Source organism: Perognathus longimembris, chromosome 14 (assembly GCF_023159225.1).
Source record: "Perognathus longimembris pacificus isolate PPM17 chromosome 14, ASM2315922v1, whole genome shotgun sequence".
Taxonomy (NCBI): domain Eukaryota; kingdom Metazoa; phylum Chordata; class Mammalia; order Rodentia; family Heteromyidae; genus Perognathus; species Perognathus longimembris.
Window position 1 is genome coordinate 55,237,659 of NC_063174.1, and position 22,929 is coordinate 55,260,587.

The window sequence follows — 22,929 nt, forward strand, 5'->3', positions numbered from 1 at the left end:
AGAGGTAAGGGACAGCATCCAGGCCTGAGTCCCATGACTGATGAAGAAGGAAGAGGAGGCAGAGCCACCATACTTCTCTAATGCAGCCTTTACAGCCAGGCTCTCCCGAAGGGGGATGGGGGGGCGGGGGAGGGGAGACTTCCCCTGATGCTGTGTCCACAGGAGGCTGGGCTGATGTGTGGAGCTGGCGGGCTCAGCCCTACCGCTGAGCGCCCTGCCCTCTTCCCAGGGCCCACTGGACCTTGGGCTCCCAGGTCCCTGCTTGGGTCCCTTTGTTCTCTTGATGGTTGGTCCAGGGTTGTCCCTGGAGACGGGGAAGCACCCTTGGGGTCTGTTTTCCTAACCATGGATGACTGTCTGACACAGTGTGTCCCGGCAGGTCACTCTCCCAGGCCGAGGGGCCCAGCTGGAGCTCAAGCAGGGCACCATTGGGGCCGGAAGGAAATGGGCTGGCGTCTAGGCCCTGATGGGCACGGATCCCTTCATCTTCCTGCACCCCGGGTCTCCTTGCTTATTAAGTGGGACGAGGATACATAGCAGAAATGTTCCAGAGCAGACCTGGGAGGTGCCTGGCCCCCAGCTTCTCTGGGGCTACTTCCGGTGGAGAGGGAAAGGAAATCCCAGGTGTTGGTGGGGAAAAATCACGATATACCATTCTCTAACCAAAAGAAGGTCTTCCTTGGCCTTGGGACTCCTGCAGGCCCCACTGTTTGGGCATCTCCTGTTCATATTTTTCACTGGCAAAGAGGACAAAGCCCTGTGTTCAAATCCTACCTCTAACACTAATTCACCGGGGGAACCTTGGACATGTCCCTTTCCCATCCGGGTCCTCGATTTTATCACCTGCAAAAGGAGGAGCTGGTCCCAAAGGCAGCCGAGACGCTATCTCGTCTTAAAGTGTGGCCGGGCAAAACAGCGTGGTTGGGGCACCAATAGGCTAAGAATCCGGCGAGTTCTACATCTCGGTGTTCTAGCTGACCGTACATAAGGCACTTCCGATTTTCTGTTGGGCCATGTGCTTGCGCCTAACTGAAGCAGCAGAGAGCACCCCCCGGGCTGCAAGCAGCCTCAGAATCCTCCCCGCTCGTGGCAACACCGTGCGTGCCTCAGTGCCTGCTCCCCAGTGCCCCCCCGGGGAGGGGGGCTCCACGCCACGCTCACCATGCTTGGCCAGGAACCTCAGGGCCTCCAGCTGCCCACTCTGGGCAGCCACGAATAAGGGCGTGATGCCGTAGGCGTTCTTGGCCTCCACCTTGGCCCCGCCGCCCACCAGGATCTCCATGACCTCCAGGTCGTTGCGTGACACGGACTCGTGGAGCGCCGTCCAGCCTCGGTTGCAGCGATGGTTGGCGTCTGCATGGTGCCGTACCAGAATCCTCACCGCCTCTGCGTTCTTGCGCTCACAGGCTGTGTGCGCCGGGGAGAAGCAAGCGTGTCAGCACCACCCTGGCAAAGGCCTGCTTAGCCCTGCGGCTCATGTACTGCTTTGCCCGCTCGATCCCACATCCATCCATCCATCCATCCATCCATCCATCCATCCATCCAGTAGCCATTCACTCAAGTGGCCACAAGGTCTGCACCAAGCTGCAGTCTCTGCTCCAGGGCTCTGCTCAGAGTGGATGATTACAATAATGCGGATACTGGCAGCAACCCTTGCTAACACGGGTAGAATGCTGGACCTGTGCCCCACACTCCGGGACTTTCCACGATTGATTGACTAGCTGGATCCCCGCCCCCGTTATCCTTAAATAAGGAAGTGATCTTGCCCCTTCCACAGACAGGAAACCAAGATTATAGGTAGCCTTCTGTCCCCTGGGATGTTCCAGGATGTCCCTAACTTGTCTCCTCCTCCAATGCTACCTGCTTTGGTCCCCCACGTCGTAAAGACCAGAAGAACCTTCTAGATGATGAGTAGACAGCACCGCACACCTGTTCAACCCTCCCCTGCTCCCAAGGGTTACTCAATTAACTTGGGATAAACGTGTATCATCAGTGCGGCTTTTATTTCTCAACCTGCTCCACCCCTCCTCCTTCTGTTTCCTCTGTCTCCAGACCCCAAATGGACCCTCGGTTCTGGCCCCAAGTTCCCACTTTCTAGAGAGGATTGCTGGGAGGCCGGACTCAGGGAGACCAGGCAGCGGATGGGGCTTGGCACACTGCAGGGGGTGGGTGGGGGGGGAGGCTCCCTCCTGGCTGTGGCCCGCCCTCCTCCCTGGGAGCACTCTTTGGGAGCACTCTTTGGGACAGCTGGGGGCCCAGGTGACAGGCACGGCACCCACCCACCCACGTGAGTGGGCAGGGAACTCTCAAAGACCCTTCCACCCACGGATTGCACTTCCGCAACAGAGCAAGTCCCACTTCCCAGCCCCCACTGCCCACAGAACATCCTGAGCACCAGCTACTGGGCGCAGGGGCAGCCAAGGTGCCTGTCGTTTTCACAGTACAAGAGCGCTGTCATTTATGGAAATCCCTGATTGCTGAAGCGGGTGGCGTGAGCTAGGGTCTCCGGAACATGGAGGTTCAGAGCGTGGCGCTGCTTTCCAGCTTCCTGAGCCAAGACCCCAGCACACCATTTGCTGGCTGTGTGATCTTGGACAACTCAGTCTCCATCTCTGTGCCCCAGTCCTCATCCATAAAACAGGAAGGCGGCAACGCCTCCCTCCCTCCTCCGTAGACGGGAATGAGGGCACGCACAAGCAGTGCCCAACAAGCTCCAGCCATTGTTTATCCAGATGCCTATGACTCTGGGCCCTGCTGGGGCAGCCAACCTATATCTTGGATGATGGATGGAGCAAGAAGAGAAGAATCCTTTTACTTAAACAAATAATCCAAGCCAGATGTCCGTGGCTCATGACTAATCCTAACTACTCAGAAGGCAGAGATCTGAGGATCATGGTTGGAAGCCAGGCTGGGCAGGAGCGTCCATGGGCCTCTTATCTCCAAGCCATCACCAGAAGCCAGAAGTGGAGCTGTGATTCGAGTGTTAGAGCACCCGGCCTCAAGTGAAAAAGCTCGAGGACAGCAGCCAGGACAAAAAAAAAACAACAAAACCGGAAGTGGACCTGTGATTTGAGAGGAAGCTAAGCAAAAAGCTAATAAGCAGGAGCATGAGGCCCTAAGTTCAAGCCCCACTACTGTGTCACACACACACACACACACACACACACACACACACGCACGCACACACCCCAGAGGGGTACACCCTCATACCTCTCAACTTTCGCCCACGGTGTGTCCCAGCTTGGCCAACTAATAAATTCTTGCATATGGATTCCGCTCCACCATCTCTTCCCCTCTCCCCGCCTCTGTGCTCCCCCCAAGGCCGCGCGCTAAGCCCTTCATTGCTGTCGACTGAGTGGGCGCCCCGGCCCGGGAAAGCCCATAGCACGGGCTGTATCTTCTCATCCCTGAGCCCAGCGTCCTCCGTGGGCCTGGCCTGGGATGGGAGCACTGGGGAGATGCTCGGTGGTGACTTGTGCGAGAGAGTGATTCACATAGATAAAGGACACGTCTGAGAACGTCTTACCATGGGGGGCCATGCCGCAGCAAAGCCAGGACTCACCTTTGTAGAGCGGCGTCTCGCGAGACTTGTTGGAGATGTCCGGCTCTGCCCCAGCCTGGAGCAGCAAGAGGAGACAGTCCAGATGTTCTCGACATGTGGCCAGGTAGAGAGCCGTCTCCTCCTGCAGTGTGCGCTGGTCGATGGCCCCCGGGTACGCTGCAAAGAGAGAGAGCGGGGACTCCATGAAGAAGGATGGCACGGGCACCCCAACACACAGGCTTCCCAACGCCCCCCACTTCCAAGGACTCATCTGCCATGGTATCTTTTCCCTTGCGCCTTCACAGAGCTAGTTCAATGTCCTACCACCTCCCCAGGGAAGCCTTCCTCGATTGGCCCTCCAAGTCCTCAAAGTTCCTGTCCTCTGTTGCCCTCCTACCAGCCACTGCTGAGCTCAGTGGGCTCCCTTTTGGGGGTGTGGGCTGCCTGAGGGCCGAGGTGAACCCCTCCGGCAGGTGTTACCCATCTGCCCCTGGGGTGAGAGGGAGTCGTGACTAGCTTAGGGTCCCTCCGCTGGGTGGGACGGCCTTGGCAGGGCACGGGCACAGCTGCGGTATTTTCCACACCGCACCAAATCATCCCCTGGAACATTCTGGAACACGTTGGCTGCGGCTGTCCCCCAAAGTCAGTCCTTTTCTAGGAATCAGGCTGTTGTGCTTGGGAGGAGGCCTGGAGGGGTGGAAGCAGGGGTGGGAACAAGCGCTGTCCCGTGAGGGCCGTAACCTTGCCCGCCCGGCCTGTCTGGAGAGCGAACCCCTCTCCCTGATGCCGGCCCCGGCCCCGGCCCCCCTCACCTTGCTGCAGGACCTTCAGGCAGCCCAGCTGGCCGTAGTAGGCAGCCTCGTGGAGCGGCAGCCAGCCCTCCTTGTTGGGCTCGGCCAGGTTCTTCCCGTCCTTGATCATGACCTTCAAGGCCTCTTCATTGCCTTCCTTGATGGCCTTCAGCACAGGGTCCGTGGCACTGTGTGAGCAAGCGGTAGCTCGGGCAGGGGCCGGGCCGGGGAGCCCCTGTCCCGAGGACAAGCCGGCGGTCAGGAGCCCGCGCCGGCTTGTGCCAGCCGGTCCCAGGAGCGGCGCTCAGCTCCCACAGCCCAGTGGCGGCGAGAGACTTGGGTGTCCCCTCCGTCCCTGTGGCTTTGGATGTTATCCGGGGAGCCCCAGAGGCCGGCGGCATGGCGGGTACGCCATCCATGAGTCCGTGCCAACCCTGATTGAATGCCTTCCTCTCGAGGGCGTTCCAGTGCAGTGCCCAGGGGGGCATCTGCCAGGGCTGGGGTGACCTGCGAGCAGCCCCAGGGCAGGGCTTCACCATGTGCAACTTGGAAATGTGAAGAATCCAGGGCTCGTGTGAAGGGCGTCTTTGCTTGGCTTATTCAGGTAACAAGTATGACAAGCAGGGAGCTCACTACCTTACGAACGGCGCTGGAACCCCTCTGAACATCGCCTTGACAATAAAACTAAACTCTTTACGATGTCACTCTGTTCATTCATTCAATCATTCGAGGGGCTGTGACTCCCCAACACACTTCCCAGAGAGAAGGAGGGGCTGGAGACAGGCCCCAGGGCCGGCACTTCCTCCAGCGGGGGGGGGGGGGGGGGGGGAGGGGAGTAGGATGGGCTCCCAGGGTCTCCCACCCCACCCCACCCTCAATGTACTCCAGCACCCTAAGCACTTCCTCCTGACTCAGCCTCCTTCCTGGTTCTTAACAGCGTCAGAAGCCACAGACCCAGCAAGGCACTGCTAAGTCTCCACCTGCCTCCACGACAGGAGCTCCACTTAGAACAGCCACAGCCCCCTCCCACCCCCCTTCGTGCCCCCACCGCAGGAAAAGCCCAGAGGGGTAAGTAAACAACCCCCCCCCACCAAACTGGAAGAAAGGGGCCGGGCTGGCCTCGTGGGTTTGGTAAGGGACACCCTCAGAACCGATAGCTGGTCATGGGTCCCTCCAGCGATGGCACACAGACCCAGACGGCTGCCCCATGAATTCAGACTAAGTGCTGTCCTCCTCCTGAGGGGGGCGGAGGGGGGCTGGGGAGGGGTGTCGGAGGAGGGGGGAAGGGTCAGGCCACTAGGGACTAGCAAACTGAATGGAAACTTGTGGGTCACCTTTCTTCTCCAACCCTGTGTTACACCAAAGGAGGACCTGGGGACAGGGGCCGGGGACAGCCCCTCTCTAGCTGTCACGGCGGAGGCCAGACAGGGTCTCTCTTCAGACTGTCAACCCCTGGAAGCCCCAAGGACATGGCAGCAGCGTGGAAAGGCTGGGAAGAAGGAATGTACTGGCCAGCTGCCCCTCCGCTCTCTGTAACAGAATGGGGCACTGGCCGTACCCTCCTCTTTGCTCCCCCCCCCCCATTTTGCTCTTAGCTGCTTCCGACGTAACTTTTCCAAGCCCGTTAGCCTAGTGCCTGGGTGCCAGGCGGCTCGAACCCTCTGCGGCTCGGATAATTTCTGAATTCGGGCATCTGACACCGAAAAACAGCAAAGCCAAACATGAGCTGGGAGTGTAGAGATTTAGGATTTTCTCAGATGGGCCCCAAAGAGGGAACTGGGGCGGGGGGCGGGGGGGCTGTGTGAGACTGGGAAAGAAATAGAAGGTAGGAGCCTCTCGGTTCTGTCTCCCTGCTCCTCTGGGTCTCGGGTTCTAAAAGCCTCTCCCCCTTCCCTCTAGCTGGACCCCCACATTCAAGGCCCCACGGAGCTGCCTTGGCACCGGGGCCCCACCTGAGATCTTCCAGGGGTGAGTGCAGCCGGGCAGCCATTCCAGGACTGGGCTGGCCACGGCGCAGCTCCGTAGGGACAGCGGGGTCTACAGGATACATTTGGGGGAGACTTTGCCAGAACACATGCCAACGTAGCGCCCCCCCCCCCCAGCTCTCCCGAGGCTACGGACCCGTTTCCCCACCCCCGTCTCCCTCGTGGCCCCAGGTGGGGGTGAGCTTGGTGACAGGCCTGGGGGCCGGGCGGGGGTCACTTACGCCAGCTGGGAGGACTTGAACAGGCCGCTGCTGTACTTCTGCATTACCCCCTGGAACAAGCCCATGGGGGCTCGGGCTGGCGGGTTCTCCGGGGGCGCCGCCGACCTGGAGGGCACAGAGCAGGAGTGAAAAAGGGAAAAGTATTCTGCATAGGAGAAGCGGGTCATGGCGGGAGGCAGGAGAGAGAGGGAGAGGGAGAGAGACAGAGAGAGAGAGAGAGAGACTGAGTGACAGACACAGGGCTCTGAACCAAAGCAGATGGCTGAGTCCTCCCGGTGTGCTGGACACAGCTGCTGTGTCTCTGGATTATTTTTGGCCCTGGGAGGAAGCCCCGGGAGATTTAAATGACCATATAAGACAACAATGAGGTTAGCCTCGCCCCCGCCCCTGCCGCCCCCCTCCCCGGCCAACCACAAGGGCAGCAGATAGGAAAGCAAGGTGACATTCTTCACCCCGGAACATGCGAGGTGTGGCCAGAAGCAGGTCAGGAAGGATGGAGGTAGGTCTCTGCCCAGCTGGAGGCCAGGGAAGCTGACGGGCCTTGCCAGTCGCTACGAGGAGGGAGCCTCAAGCTCAAGACCTGACAGTCTAGAAGGGCGCACACATGGGGCCTTTGAGTAAGACACGGGTTCAAATCCAGAGGTTGGGACAGGTTCACCTTCTCTGGGCTTTAGTGTGAAAGGCTTACCTGTTCTAGTTTGATGCTGGAATGTTCCTTAAAGACCAAAGGGCTGAGGGATGGGAGTCTCTCTCTCCCTCTCTCTCTGTCACTGTCTGTGGTCTCTCTCTGTCTCTCTCTCTCTCTCTCCCTCTCTCTCTCTCTCTCTCTTTCTGCCTCTCTTCATCTGTTTCCTGGCTGCCACAGGTAGGCAGTCTCCTCTGTCCCCACACACCCCTGTCTCCATGTCGATCTGTCTCACTTTGGGGCCCGAAGCAATGAGGCTAGCAACCATGGACTGAAACCTCCGAAGCCATGAGCCAAAACAAACCCATCTCTCCTTGAAGTTGATTTTTCTCAGGTGTTTTGTCAGATTAACCGGAGAGTTCATTTACAGATAAGGAAACAGAGACTCTGGTGGTGTGTGTGTGTGTGTGTGTGTGTATGTGTGTGTGTGTGTGTGTTGTGAATATGTGTATGTGTGTGTATATATATGTGGATGTGTGGATGTGCATATGATGTGTGTGTGAGAGAGAGAGAGGGAGAGAGAGAGAGAAAGAGAGAGAGAGAGAGAGAGAGAGAGAGAGAGAGAGAGAGAGAGAGAGAGAGAGAGATTGCCCAGGGTCACAAGTCCAGATAAGGGAACAGAGCTGAGGTTCAGGCACCCTCCTCATTGTCCCTCCCTCCTCCAAAGGCCTGGTCTTCTCCTGCCTCTTTATCCTCTCTTCAGCTCTAGGCCTCCACATGGGCATCTCTGTGTCTTCTTCGTGCCTCAGCTTCCTCACTGGTAACACCGTAGTAGGACCAGGCTGGGATTTTTCCCACTGCCCGTGCAGTGTGGAGATACTGAGTCTGAGATAGGTCGAGAGCTGCCGGCTGGATGGCTGTGCCGACCCTGGGGCAGCTGCTGGTCGGGCGCTCCCTGCACTTGCACTGGCCAGAAGAGAAGAGTCTGGGATGGGGTGGGGGGAGGCAGACAGGCCCAGGCCTCCACTGTGGACTATGGTTCTGTGCTCCCCATGACGTCCTGGCCTTCCTTGGAACAACGAAGGCCTCTGAGTTCTTGGGTGTGTTAAAATGTTTTTAGAGAGATTACACACATTGGTGAAAGCCTGCCGTGCAAACCTAAAACCAGGACTGCTTCTGCCTGCTAACAGTTGCCGTGGCTCACACCTGCAATCTTAGCCACTCAAGACAGGCTGAGAATCTGGGCTCAAAGCCACGCTGGGCAGACGAACCCAAGAGACTCTTACCTGCAATTAACCCCCACCCCTAGAAGTGGAGGTGTGGCTCCGGTGGCAGAGCCCTAGCCATGGAGGTCCTGAGTTCAAGTCCCAGTACCGCATGGGCACGCTCGCACACACGTGCACACGCGCGCACACACACACACACCACGATTTGTGCTCAGGCAGGGAGCTAAGGCTAACGTGAGTGGAGTGATGTGTCGCGGGTGACATTCCTGTTCTGCCAATGCTCCTGAATTCCTTCCCAGCGTGGCCTGGTTCCATCCTCCCGCCACCCGCGGGGGCGGCAGGGTGTACCGTCCTCCTTCTGCGGGTGAGGAAGCAGGGTGCCACCCAGCAGAGGTTTCCCGCTCTGGCCGGGTCCCGGCTTGTGCCAGGCACCGGGGATGCAGCTCAACAGCCACACTTCCTTGCGGTTCCTGAAGACGGTGACCAGGACACAAACAGGGAAAGAGCCTCAGGGCAGGGCTGAGATCAAAGCAGGAGGGCTGAGGCGGGGAGCAGTGGGGTGGGGTGGAGGGGTGTCCATTTGGTTCCTGGGCCAGACAGGGCTTCCATTCATAGCCCCCAAGCTGTGAGTCTGCCTAGATGGGGACCCGGACCCCCTAAAGAGGCCGGGTGCTCTTGGGAGCTAGGCTGGAGGCCTCGCCTCTCTAGCGTCTGGGGCCCAGGCTGAGTCATCAGAGGTGACGGGGCACCTGGCCGGGCAGGCTCTGGCTGCCAGCCACGCCCCAGAAGAGGCCACGTGGGGGCCCGTGGCTGCATCTCCCCATCAGGCCACGGTGCACCTGCCGGCCTTTGCCTCGTCTAGATTGTGGCCATTGAGAGGCCCAGTGCCAGGAAGCACGAGGCTGCTCTGCGCGCAGCGCCAGCGGCGGCTTGCTGGGGCTCGTCTCCCGCTGAGCGCACGGGAGCCCAAGCAAGGCCAGGCTTTGCCCGTTCCCGCCTTGTCTCCTTAGCAACGTGACTTTAAATAAAATGCCCAAGTTGGAAGGCGGTGAAGAGCTAGGTTCTTGGACCCCCTTGGCCAGTCTGTCTATGGGGACTGGGTCCCCGTCCCCCCCACTTCTTGGGCACATGGACCACTGCCACTTTGGTCCCAAGAGTGTGATCAATGGCATCTCCAGGCGATGTGTGGTTCTGAAGTGCATCCATTTGGGGGCCACGATGACACCTGCTCTTCGCTGGGTACTGGGGACACGAAAGTGAACAGTACCCCCTCCCCATCTTAAAGATGTCACAAGGGAGTTGGGGACGCTCGGGAACCCTGCCCACGGTGGCACAGAAGCCGGGGACGCTGAGGCAGTCCTGGAGTTGGTGGGGGGCTGTGGAACTGGGGAGGCTCCTGCACCTGAACCTTGTCATGTTTACATTTTCAAGCAGACAGCAGGGAAGTTAGGGTTCCGGTTGGCGGTGCAGTGTTTGATGAATACATCCGGTGGATACGTCCCTGGGTTCAATCCCTAGCACTATCAGAAAGAGAGGGAGACAGACAGACAGACAGACAGAGACACGCCATAGAGACACATAAAAAGACACACAGAGATGGCTGCAAGGTCAGTAGAGCAAGCTTTGATTATTGCCATCTTAGAAAGAAGGCCACCGGGGCTCCGAGAGGGAAAGTAACTTGCCTAAGGTTGCACAGCCGGTAAGCAATGGTGATAGGGTCCTAGGATCTGAGCCTCTAAATCCGCTCTTCACTTTCTACGGCCTCTCCCTTCATATTCATTCATTCATTCATTCATTCATTCACCCATTCATTTTTTTATCACACATAGCTCTTTGGCCCTTGCCAAGAGCCAGGCCTGGGCCTTATAGGAAATATGGGGGACTGAGGTCTTTGCCTTAAAGGCATTTTCAGACAATAGGAATCACTTATAAGTCGTCGTCTGGACTCTACAGGAAGCAGCCAAGATCACAGGAAGGGCCAGTGGCCTGCTTGACCTGGGCGACGGCCAGGGCGGCATTCGCTGAGGAGGTGACATTCAATCTGAGCTGAGAGAGAAGCAACCTCTGGGGACGAGAGCGACGTCCTGTTCCCAAACGCTGGGTGATGAAACTGCTATGGGGGGGGGGGGATGGCGGGGGGTACAAGTGGGCAGGGTGCCTGGCCGTGCCTCTGGGGTGTGTGTGTGGGGGGGTGTTCCAGGACGGCGAACCTCTACAGGTGTAAGGAAACCAAACCCCATTTCCAGGAGGAGGAGCCAGGAACAGAGCGACGTCTGCGGAATCAGCAGTTGGGCTGCGTGTCTGAACTTCAGAGCACACAAGCTCAGTCTGGGTTTTGTCATCTGTGAAATGGGTGGGAAAGGCCCTTGGCGCGGCTCTGCCAGTGCATGGGGGAGATGGCGCGGGGTGCGGCTCTGCCAGAGTGGGGGGGGGGGGCGTGCGGCTTCTTCCTGAGCAGGAGACACAGGTTCCAGCCCCCCACCCCCACCCCGGGGTGAGAGGCCCATCACCACCTCTTCCTCCTCTGCAGTCCTGATAGAGTCTTAGACCTGGCAGCCTGACCTATTTTCCCCCAGAAGTGAGGAGAGGCCTTGGCTTTCCCATTTCTAGGGGTCTTAGGACCCCTCCCTCCCATGGGGAAGGGCTCCTTTTGGGGAGGGGCTGCCAGCCCCAGGGACCGGAGGCCCCGGCGCAGCAGGCCTGTCTCTGTGAGGGGGGGGGGGGACGGGGGGGGGGCTCGATCTCAATCTAGTCTCCTCCTAAGAAAGAGGAACCTGTGGTCAGACTTCAGCTGAACTGGTGAGAACCGAAAGCAGGGCCTCCCGGAGACAGCCGCATGCACGGAACCTAGGCTGGGTTGGGGTTTCTGGTTCCAGAAACTCAGGAACCCGAGTCCTTGTCCTCTTCCTGGGCTCCCCGTGAGAAGGGTCCCTCACTGGGGGCGACCTGGCCTGACAGGGGTAGACCAGCCTTGCCCAAGGCCAAGGTCACTTTGGGGGGGGAGGGGAATCCTGGGAAGTTCCGAAGGAAGCCAAGGCTGACACGCCCGTCACCCACCTTCCACCCCATCAGGCTAGCGCTCTACCACTGAAGCCACAGCCCCACGTCCGGTGTTTAGATGGTTAATAAGGGTCTCACGGGCTTCCTGGCCTGGGCTGTTCTTAGAGTGTTGACAAGGCAGGGCTGAGATGGGGAACTGGGAAGAGGAGACAGGGCTGCGCATTTGTGCTGGGCAGCAGATGCCCTTTGTGCTTTCCTACACGGAAAGTGGAACGCGCTGGTCTCCGTCCGAGCCTCGCCTGCCTCCGTTCAAGCACAAAGCCACGGCGCAGGGCAGGACGCGGGCTCCGGAGCTAGGCGGCTCCTATCTCCTCAACGCCCTGTCCTTCCTGTGAGATCCTCGCCCAGTTGCAGCCGTGAGTCCGTCTCAGCGTTGAGACAGACGGTCCTGGGACACCCTGGGTCTTTAAAAGGATCAAAGGAAGCCTGTGCGTTCATGGTTCTGCTTTTGCGGAGTCAACCTCAAATCAAAAATATTTGCCGGAAAGGAAAAAAATAAAAGGTCTCTTCTGAATGTTGCAAACTCGTTTCTTACCATGTTCTCTAGGCCGTGCAGAGAATGATTGGCATCACCCACCTCGTGCTGGGATCTCAGCCACCTACAGAGGCTTGACAGCAGGTGGGGGGGTGCCCAGTGCCTGGGGGACGTGAACACAGGGCCCCCAGTGCCTGTGGACTTTGCTATCTGCGGGGCCGTCCTGGTCTCAGCCTCCCTCCGACGCTGAGTGAGTGGCGTCTGGCGGGGGAGAGCTCAGCAAGTTGAGATGAGCCGTATAGATCGCCAAGCGTTAGGAGCACCCCGGAGACCAGGAGTGCATGGTCAGGAGGAAGAGCTTTGGGGGTCTGCGGCTTCAACATGCCCGAGAGGCCTGGGAGGCCCCGTTCCAGCCAGCAGCCCGGCCTGGCTCACCTGGTCCATGGGTAGAAATGGGCGGGTTGTTGGTTGGTCCGCGTGGGTGCCGTGGCCTCCGTGGGGCCCCGCGTCTTGTCCGCCAGGCTCTGCTCGATGGCCATCTGGATCTGCTCCTCCTCGCTCAGGCTGCTGTACAGGCTGTACTCCTCGTGCCACCGGGCACTGCCCTGAGCGCTGACCTCCATCGCCATCACCCCGGCCTCCACAACAGCTGCTCCGCGGGGAGAGGGCCGAGCAGAAAGCCCTGCAAGGAGACCAAAGCCAGCCTGGTCGCTGCGTGCTTTATCAGATGGTTAGGGCTCTCCACAGGGGAGGGGAGGCTTTGTCTAAGCAGTCACACATTCGTTTATTTGGACACATGATCAATATCCATCCACCTATCCACCCATCTAGCCACCCATCCAGCCAGCCATTCATTCACCTATCCATCTATCTCTCCACCCACCCACTCACCCATCCACCATCGATCCATACATCTACCCATCTAGCCATCCACCCATCCATTTACCCATCTAGCCATCTCACCATCTATCCATTCATCCACCCACCCACCCATCTAATATCCACCTACCCAGCCATCCACTTCTCCATCCACCCTTTTTCCCATCTACTCTTCCTCCACCATCCATCCACTTACCCCCCACCCATCCATCCATCTATCCATCCACTCTTCCACCATCTACTCTTCATCTACCCATCCATCCATCCATCCATCCATCTTTCCACCCATCCACCTATCCACTCTTCTACCCTTCATCCACCATCCATCCATCCATCTACTCATCCACCCATCCACTCATCCGTCCATCCATGTATCTATCCACCTATCTCCTCTATTTACCAATCTACCCTTCCCTCAAGCTATCCATCTACACATTTATCTTCTTTCATTTCTCAGACATCTGTCTCCTCACCCACTTACAGAGCCATCCATCTGCCCATCCATTCACCCATCCACCCAGGGGCCCAAAGTCCACCTACCCCAGCCTTCCATTCTTCTTCCTACCCATCCATCCAGCACCCCACCATTTACCCATCTGCTCTCTCATCCCTCAGTACTCGCTTGTGCAACCTTCTCCTCACCCCTCCGTCCCTTCGCCTGTACAACCATGCATCTATTTCTCCATTACCCATCCTTCTTTTTGTCTACCTACTCACCTCTTTATCCCTTCATCCTCTCATCCTTCCATGTTTACATGTATCCAAATATCTACCATTCACTTTCCCACTCCAGACAGGGTTTCTATAGATGCATACATGCATAGACTGCCAAAAGACTGTTGAGAGAGTAATCTGTGTCCAGCTCTCTTCCTAGGAACGCAACACTAGGCACACACAAGTGATCCAAACAAACAGCCCCCTGTCCCCTCCTGCCCGGATGGCTCCCACAGCAGTGAGCACATTCCTTCCTCCCATACCAGCAGCGCCCCCCCCCCCATCCTGGCCACCTTCCACTTCGCGGCGGGAGGGCTGAGAAAACTAGAGCTGAGTCACACCCAGGCTCACCCTTTGAGATTGTGAGACCTCATTAAAACCAGCCATTGCAATCGTTCACTGCCTTCTACAAGAATGCATCAGGGGGGAAAATAAAAAAAAAAGAACTGGTGGAGGGAACAGCTTTTAGGAAATGGAATAACATCCACTCAGCCTGACTTGGGTTTTGCCCGGCCAGCTTGTGGTGTGATGCCCGCCAACGGTTCTTAGCCCTGGATGGACATTCGAATCCCACGAGGAAAGTCAAAACACCCCAAGTACCAGCACGATACTCGGGTTTGTTCACCTCCCACCCCACCCTCCCCCCATCCCTTCCCCATGGATGTTGGACCCAAGCCTATCCAGCTTGCTCTGGCCCATGGAGGCCAGGGAACAAGGCACAAGCAGACTCGTGACAAAGCTCCTACCTTGCAGCCTGGGCCCCAGGGAAAAGCCAGCCTGCCAACCTGCATCCTGCAGGTCCTGCAGTCAACAGCCCAGCCTGCCAGTCCTGGGGAGCACCCTGCAGTGCTGTGTCCCCAAGGCCCTCATTAACTGAGACCCGGAGGGCGAGGCGAGCGCTTCCCGAGAACGGCCAAAAGGCCAAGAGCCAAAGATGAAGGCATTTCCCAGGCGCTCCCTTCATTCATGTCCAGGGAGAAAAAGCAAATGAAACTCCAGAATAATACCTCCGCACTCGCCAGCAGCTCCAGTGAGAAAAGACAAAGATGGGAAGTGCCAGCAGCGGGGAGTGTGTGGGGCGACTGCAATTCACCCCAGCGTCGGAGGGGCGTCAAGTGAGAAAAATGGGTAGTCTTGCTACCAATGAGCTCAAAGCTCCTTTGCCAGTTGTACATCCCAGACAACGATGGAGCTACAGGCACCAAAAGCAAGGTCAGGACCTCATCGCAACCCTGCTGCTCCTAAACCCAACTGGACGCACCCCAGATGCCCACCTGCGTGTAAAAGAATCAGCCACAGAGGCGGGCCTGCGACAAACACGCGTTCTCATGGATACAAACAGCCTCTGGACATGGCACAGAGGAGTCCCGCCCCCTCACCTCTTGCTGTTCTCACAGCTCTTCCTGCTCCTCCTCCACACGCCGGACCCTCCATTCAAAGTGGACCTTGCGCTTTACTTCCAGCCCATCAGAGGGCCCTGCCCCCAGCGCCCTGGCTTAGCCTGCCTGACCTGTCTCCCTCCTCTCTGTGCCTACAACTTCGTCAGGGAAGCAGAGCCAGTGTCTCTTTTCTGGGAAGTCCACCTGGATTCTTCAGGAAGAGGAATTCTTCCTGGGCAGAGGTCGGAGGTCGGCAGCACCAGTGTGACCTTGACTTTGCCTCCCTCTCTGAAGCCACTACCTCATGGAAACAGGCTGCAGTTCACTGTCAGGCCGAGCCAGGTCTCCGCCCGCGGCCCTCCCAGCTTCACTTCCCTCGGAACAGACCTCAGCTTTGTGCAGCGTGTCTCTTGTGTGGACGAACTGCGACAGGACAGTAGAGTCTGGCCACAGAGCCTAGTTCTGCCTACACAGAAATATTACTGGTGTTCCCACAAAGGATTTTCTTCCCGAATAAGTAGCATGGCTACTGCGTCCACTCAGGGGAGGGGACACCCCAGGCACCCCGTATCGGATGCCGGGATGGCATCAGTCCTTCAGGTTATTGTGGAAAGAGCTTGGATTGCAGCGGCCACAGGCCCTCCCCTCCCCTCCTGCCTGAGTGCCTCAGTTTCTCCACGTGTGAATAGGCAGGGTGAACGTCAGGCACCGTGGCTCACGCCTGCAATCCGAGCTACTTAGGAGGTCTGAGGGTTATAGTTCAAAGCCAGCCTGGGCAGGAAAGTCTGTGAGACTCTTATCTCTAATAAACCAGCAAACAAGCCAGAAGTGGAGCTGTGGCTCAAGGGGTAGAACACTGGTCTTGTGCGGAAAAGCCTGGGGACAGTGCCAGGTCCTGAGTTCAAGACCCACCCAGTACCAGCACACAAAAAGGCAGGGATAGGGGGGAGTCGGAGTGGACGAGAGCCCCCGTCCTCTGACTCCAACCCAGCTGGGCATGGGCATGGCTGGGCCTGGCTCCCGGTCCCTCCCTCCCTCCCTGCCTGCCTGGGCTGGGCCAGGTCTGCCTTCAATGGAGTGGGGAGGACCAGGGGAGAGCTGCTGGAGCTCAGGTCTGGATAGGAGGCCTCAGGGCCAGTTGCAGTTCTGCCGCTTGCCAGCTGGGTGACCTTGGACAAGTCACTTCCCCTTCCTGGGCCCTGGTTCCTTCTCCTTAGAACGGGAAGAAGAGAGGCCACCTCCCGGAACTGGGGAGGCATCTGTGTGGGTCGGTCTCCAGGCAGAGGCTGGCCTGCAGCCCCTCCAAGGCTGCGTCCTTCCCTGGCCACGCCCTCCTGGGTACGGCCCCTCCAAAACCACGCCCCTCCCAGGCCACGCCCCTCTCAGGCCACACCCCTCCCAGGCCCAGGCTGTCACTGCCATCCATCCTGAGCCAGTGGGCCCCGGGGCTCCACCCCAGCACCAAGGAAACATAAAGCAGAATCAAAAGGCACGCGCGCTTTCCGCTTATGGGGGCACTGGGTGGGAGAGGCGGGTTCAGGGCTTGCCTGAGGGCCTGCAGCTGGAACATTGGGGTCTGAAGTTCCCCAACCTCAGACCCAGGCCCCTGCCGCAACTGCCAGCCGCCCGCCCACGCTGAGTGCTGGGCAGCCCCAAGCCCCCTGCCCCAGGCAGACAGGGATAAACACAGGCCCTGCCCAGAGCTGGCCGGGGTCCAGCGAGCAAGGCCCAGTGGAGTTGGTTCTGGGACCAGCCAGACCACAGTTTGACACAGGAGACCGGGCCCCTCTTTGTCATCTTTGCAGCACCCCCAAATGTCAGCTCTAGGTGGTCACTGGCTTTGCGGGATGACTTGAGTTAGCACCTTGGCATTGCACAGCTTGTGCTCCTGCGGGTGAGGCCCCCATCTTGAATCTGTGAAGCAGGTGGGCTGAGGTGAGGATTCAAAGCCAGTACTGACTGGAGCCGGGTTCTTTCTGCCCTACAGACAGGCCTGGGTGGGGGGAGAGAGCAGGTCACCCCTGAAGGTCCCATCACAGAGCAGGGCAGCAAGGGTGTGCTGGGGAGGGTAAGGGCTTAGGTCAGGAGTGGGGGGGCACAGGCTGGGGGCACAGATGGGCCCAGGGACCCGCTCCTCAGCCTGCCCTTAGCCGTCCTGACTGCAGGACTGTGCCCCATCCACCGCCTAATCCACAATCTGAGGGGTTTAATAAGCGCAGCATGGAATGGCAGGGTCGAATAAGGCTTCAGTGTGTGGCACACAACCCAGCCCTGCCCCCTGCTGGCCAAGGAAGGCAGAGCTACTTGCTTGGGGTGGGGGGGTGGGGGGTAACTGCCCAGCTGTGAAGTGGAGAAGACACCACCTTCTGGCCCTGGCTGTGTTGTCATCTGACACAAGGTGACAGGGCATTCATGATGAATGGTACCCAGATGCTGAGGTGCTGTGGCCCCAGAAATCAGGAGACAGAGCCTCCATCCATTCCTGCGGAAGGGCTCTCTGGGGGACCCAACCCCTCCCTCCCCGCCCTCAGCTGAGCTGGTTTATAATGGTGGGGGGGGGGAAGAAGGCAGCCCCAAGTGAGGCTTCATGGGACAGCCGTGGGCCAGCCCGCACCCAGGTAAGGGCAGAGCTGGGAGGGGCAGCATGGGTTCCGCCATCTCCTTCCCCAGCTCCATCCGAGGCCCCACCCCCCACCACCCGCCCACCCCAGAACTGGGAAGTCTTCGCCAGCTCCTCCCCCATCCTCTCAAGGTGACCCCTGTGGACGACAGAGCCCTGTTTACCCGCACCTCCTTTGCTCAGTTATGACATGCCCACGGATTCATTGGTTTCACACGTGTGTGGTTTGCTCCACATGTGACACCGTATATGTTCCTACATGTTACATGGAGTACACATTGTCATTTACACATACAACGTATGTGTAATAGTCCTGGGCTCTACACCTGGGAATTCTGTATGTACGCATTCAATCAACCACAAATCAAAACTATCCAGAAGGGGGAAAAAAAAAAAGAAAAAGGTGCCCTAGTAATTCCCAAACGTGTACAGCCTCCTTTCCTGGCATCACGCATACACACAGGCGCCCGGTACATAGTTGCACCTCCGGGGCTTCGCAGTGGGGATCAGAAGCAATCTAGGGGTGTTCTGAAGTCCCCCCAGGGGGGCCTCGCAGGCTAGTCGCCATTTTGCAGAAGTGACTGACACGGTACGTGGGCCGCGTCCTGGCGCCTGACTTCCTCTCACCCACGGCTGGGCGACTGCGTCTGTGCACACATGCACTGTACCCCAAAAGCTGGAGGGTTTGCCCAATGTCACAAGACCCTCAGTCCCAGGTGACCCTGAAAAGTGGCTGCTTGGGCTGCGGAACGAAGGATTGCGGCTCCCGGGCCTGCGCTCAGCCCGTTCTTGTCCACTCCGGGGCTTCAGAGTCGCCTCTGCCACTCACCCCAGCCCCCTGGCCCCGGAGAGTCTAGGAAACCGGAAGCTCCCGCTGAGGGCTCAGCCAGAGCCCGGGAGCGCTCCCTTCTTCCCTTCTCCCTCCCCATCACAGTGCTCTGAAGTCTCAACAGCCACCTGCCAGCTGCCATCACTAGTGGCATCCTTGGCCCTTCCAGCCCAGTTGAGGGGCCCGGGGCATCTTTTCTTCCCTCTCCTGAGTGCTGAGAGCTGTGGCGTGAACACCATGTCCATTAGCCTCGGTGCTCAGCAGCGTCCGGCCCTGGCCAAGGTAAGACTGGGCCTTGGGGAGGAGGTGAGCTCCAGGAGGCCACGTCCCTAAGACGGGGTGGGACCCGCGCCCTCAGCCCATCCGAGCCTGGGGCTGAACAGATGGGCCTCGGGGATCCGGGCCTCAGAGCTGCTGGGGGTTTGACCCTTTTGTCTGGACTCTGAAGATTCTGAAAGACCTCTCCCAGCCTGGCTAGTTCCAGCCGAAACAGGCTTGGGGGTGTCAGAGTCTTGGGGTATTTTACTTAGCTGGTCCAGGGCGCCGAATGTGGCCTAGGAGATCTGCTCAGGGTTGGAGCCTGCACCCCGCAGCTCTTCTCCCTTTTGTATGGAGGGGATACTGAGGCCCAGAGAAGGGGATGGGATGGCTCAAGGCCACACCAGGAGATTCGAACGTGTCCAGGGCTACCACTGCTCCTGCTCCGTGGTCACGGGGCCCGTGCCCAATGCACCGATGTGGAAACTGAGGCTGGATCTAGAATGGACCATTCCTGCTGACCCAGATCTGTGTGCATCTCTCAGGTTGCCTGAAGCCCTAACAGAACTTCAAATTTGCTTGTTGGCAGGGCTGGTGGGGGGGGGGTCTGTTTCTGGAAGCCACCCAAAAAAAGAAATGATGAGAATTAACAGGAAGATAGAAGAGTAAGGGGGGAATCCCCTTCTCTGTATTGGGCGGCAGACATTCTGTTCAAGGAGCATTTAAGTTCCAAAGCCCCCCATGGAGGTGGAGCCCCAGAGCAGCAGCTAAACACTAGCCAGGCTCCTTCCTGTTCCCCCAGCCCCGAGCTGCTGTGTCCGCAGGCCAGGCTGGGGCTCCCCATCTCTCCTGCCTCCCCGCCCTGCAGGGACCAGCCTGGGCCCTGGGCCTCCTCTCCCCCCTCTTCACACAGGCCCAACCGTGGGGCTCTGCCAAACAGTGCTGGACACGGGGTTCCAGGCCCCTGGCCAGTTCCTGCCTGAGCTCTGCCATCTGTGCCCGTGGCTAGGGAGGCAGCGCGGGTGGGTGGGATGGGTGGTGCACCCCCCCCCCAGCCTCTAACAACAGCTGCCCCAGCTCTAGGGCCGGCTGCCCAGCCCTGCTCTGTCGCATGGGCACTGCTGTGGACACTCCCTACCCGTCCAGGGTCGCAGACCAGCAGGGGCTCTGTAACTCCAGGGGTGCCTTCCAGCCCCCCTCAACTGCAGGGCTAGCTGGGGATCCTAAGTAGACCTCACCCACATCCGCGGGGACCTCCTCCCCTTCTTCACCCTCTCGCTTCCTGGGTCTATCTTCTCTTCCACTGCCCTTTTTTAAACCCTTTCCATCTCCTCTGCTGCCTTTCCCTTTCCTCTCCTTCTTACATTTCTCTCTTCCTCCTCCTCCTCCCCCTACTCCTCTCCCTCCTCCTCCTCCCTCTCATCCTCCCCTCTCCTCCTCCCCCTTCTCTCCCTTCACCCCCTCCTCTTCTTCCTCCTCCTCCTCTTCCTTCCTCATCATCTTTGTGCCAGCCCTGGGGCTTGAACTCAGGGCCCGAGCACTGTCTCTGAGCTTCCTTTTGCTCAAGGCTAGCTAGCACTCTACCCCTTGAGCCACAGCGCCACCTCTGGCTTTTTCTGAGCAGTTTACTGGAGATGGGAGTCTCCCGGACTTTGCTGCGGGCGGTGGGGTGGGGCGGGGGGGGCGGCTGGCTGGGAGTCACGATTCTCAGAGCTCAGAGTCCTGAGTAGCTAGGATGCCAGTGTGAGCCACGGGCGCCCGGCTCTTCTATTCTCTTTACGGAAGAAAGAGCGGGGCAGGTTAGGAACCTCCTTCACCACCACCTCCCTCACACGTTCCTTTCAGCCCCAAGCTCTTAACAACTGCACTCCTAGGCACAGATTGTTCCAGAAGATAGGCTGTGGAAGAGAACTAGAGACCCGCGCGCGCGTTCTGGCGACAGAGTCTCCTCCAGGCAGCCCTTTGCCACTGGGGCAGAAGCCCCCAGGGACCATTCTGGGCCTCCCTGGGGAAGCTTGTTTTGGGTCCAGCCTGGGCTCTATCCCAGGGCAGCGAGGACACTTGCGCTAGGTGCTGGGAGGTGCTCCTTACCAAGGCCCAGTCCCCAAGGGGCTGCCTGAGGCTTCGGCTTTCAATGTGCACCCTGAAGCCTGGGGTGGGATTCTTGACCCTAACTCCTCGTCGCTGCCCCAGCCGCAAGCAAGATCCTTTGCCTCTCCTGGCCTCAGTTTCCAAATCTGGAAAATGGGTGACCGTGGCCTCTAGCTCACGGCAGCTTTGAGAGGGGGTCCGTGAGGGGAGTCATCCAGTGAGTGCTCCAGGAGCACTGTACGGGCTGTGTGACTCTTCAGTGTCGGTGGCCAAGGTGGGTCACGGCAGGACCCCCCCAACCCAGGGGAAGGGACGGGTGCCCACCCCCGGCGACTGGGAGGCGGGCACTGGCACCCAACTTATTTACCAGAGAAGGGATGACGCAAACCAAGTGCGGTCAGTCCCTGGGGGAGCTTGAGACGCAGGCCTGGCCAGCAGTGGGCACTGTCCCCACCGTTCTGGAAGGGACCGGGTCATCTGCCACTAGCTGCCCCGCGGGGCTGCTGCCCCAGGTCTCTGGTGACAGAATCAGACTGGCGCTGGGGGCTGGTGCCATCTGCCTGGGCCCCTTGGAACTCTCTAGAACCCTTACCTCACACAAAGGGCCCTTCCTGTAGGGAAGAGGGCTCTGCGGCGCTGGGCAGGGGCTCGCTCTGTGTCCTGCCTCAGTCTCCCTGTCCTCCCTCATTCCCATCCACCCCCTGGCTTCTCAAGGAGCCACCTGAAGTGAGACCCACCTGCCCTGCCTCTGCCCAGACATGCAGACTAGCATGCAATTTCCCACCTCTGCCTCCCCCCCCCCCCAACAGCTGCTGTCCCATCTGGATGTCCCTGACCCCATCCCATCCCAGTGGCATTCCTCCTGGTCTCCCCGCCCCTCCCCCCCGCCACCCCGAGGAGTGTGTCTCATGTGCACGCACCTGCCAGGAGCTACCTTCCCGTCTCCGTGCACGCGCCTGGTGTGGGTGACTCCCCCTCCCTGTTCTGTGGCATCGTTAAACCTCACCCAGAGAATGTTCCTCATCGAGTCACCTCCCCCCGGCCCCCCAAAATCCCAAGCAGCGGCAGGCAGACCGCTGGCACCGTGACTGTGAGCACGCACAGCCCGCTGCACTGCTGCATTTAACCAACTCCCCGCGCACGCGCGTGGAAATAGCTCTGCTCACCCCAGCTAGAGATCATTGACACCTACTTGTCCTGACAATATTCCCAGCGATCGCCCCAGGCCTCCCTCCGGATCCAACAATGGCGTCTTTGAGAGCCCCGGTCACCTTGCCTTTTCTAGGACTACCGGTGATATTCTAAGCCACAAGAGCCTTCCAGAAGAACGGACGTGTGCACGCCCATCGCTGTCCCCCAGACCCAACCCGAGAGTGCCCTGCCTGCTGCGGGGGAGAGCAGGGACGGGGTTGGCTTCCAGTGAGTTCCGCCAGCACACGTCCCGAGCAGCCGAGCCTGCCGAGCCCCCTACTGCAGAGTCGCCACGAGAAAGCCGGGGTGTACGTACCTGTCGTCCTGCGGCCGGGGCCCCGCGCGTGGGGGGCACGGGGGGGGGGAGTTGCTGGAGAGGGTCCGGAATCAGAACGTGGGCTCGGTGCTCTCCCTCCGCCCCGGCCCTGAGCTTGTGCTCACAGTGCCAGGCAGTTCTGGAACGCTCTCCTCGGAAGCCCAGAGTTTATTTCGGGCCCACCGCATGACCACGGACGGCAGGCCAAGCTATAAGATGCGGAGAAGCTCGGATTTCCCGTCTGAAGTTCGCACGCAGGGAGCGGCGCTCCCGCCTCCTCCCGCCCGTCTGGGTGCGGGGAGCGGGGCTCCCCGGCCTCCCGGAGCATCTCCGGAGGGCTTTGGCCCGCACGTGATGTCAGCATTTGTGATCCTTGACATGGAGCCCATATATGGCTATGTTTCTGGAACGACCCAGAGGGAGTGAGAGAGAGGAGAGGCGCTCAGAGGCGGGGGCCCCCCGAGGAGCAGCCCAGGCGGGCAGGGAGATGGGGAGTCGGGAAAGCAAGTGGAGCCCATGGGGGGAGAAGAGAGGGCAAAGGGAGGAAACTCCAGAGAGGAGGGACGGCAGGACGGAAGAGGGCGGGTGAGGGAGGGAAGAGTGCCGTGTCAAAGGCCTGGGGACGCAGGCTGGCAGCAGGTGCCCGGCCGGCCACACCTCTGCGCTTCTGGCTGGGGGGCGGGGGGGGGGGGACTCTGCCAGGCCCACGATCTGAGCCCGGAAGCGCC

The 22,929-nt window shown here is 59.3% G+C and overlaps 1 protein-coding gene across 1 annotated transcript in view; it reads right to left on the reverse strand.

The window, feature by feature from the left end:
- Asb2 (ankyrin repeat and SOCS box containing 2) overlaps nucleotides 1–22,519 on the reverse strand; it is a 32,889-nt gene extending 10,370 nt beyond the window's left edge. Inside the window, exons 1-6 of the mRNA XM_048362345.1 lie at nucleotides 22,202–22,519; nucleotides 12,360–12,606; nucleotides 6,539–6,643; nucleotides 4,354–4,520; nucleotides 3,563–3,718; nucleotides 1,162–1,407 (exon numbers count right to left, since the gene is read on the reverse strand). Of these exons, the coding sequence (XP_048218302.1) occupies nucleotides 1,162–1,407; nucleotides 3,563–3,718; nucleotides 4,354–4,520; nucleotides 6,539–6,643; nucleotides 12,360–12,553 (868 nt within the window). The 5' untranslated portion in view covers nucleotides 12,554–12,606; nucleotides 22,202–22,519. The remainder of the gene's footprint in view (nucleotides 1–1,161; nucleotides 1,408–3,562; nucleotides 3,719–4,353; nucleotides 4,521–6,538; nucleotides 6,644–12,359; nucleotides 12,607–22,201) is intronic.
- Between the last annotated feature and the right edge of the window lie 410 nt (nucleotides 22,520–22,929).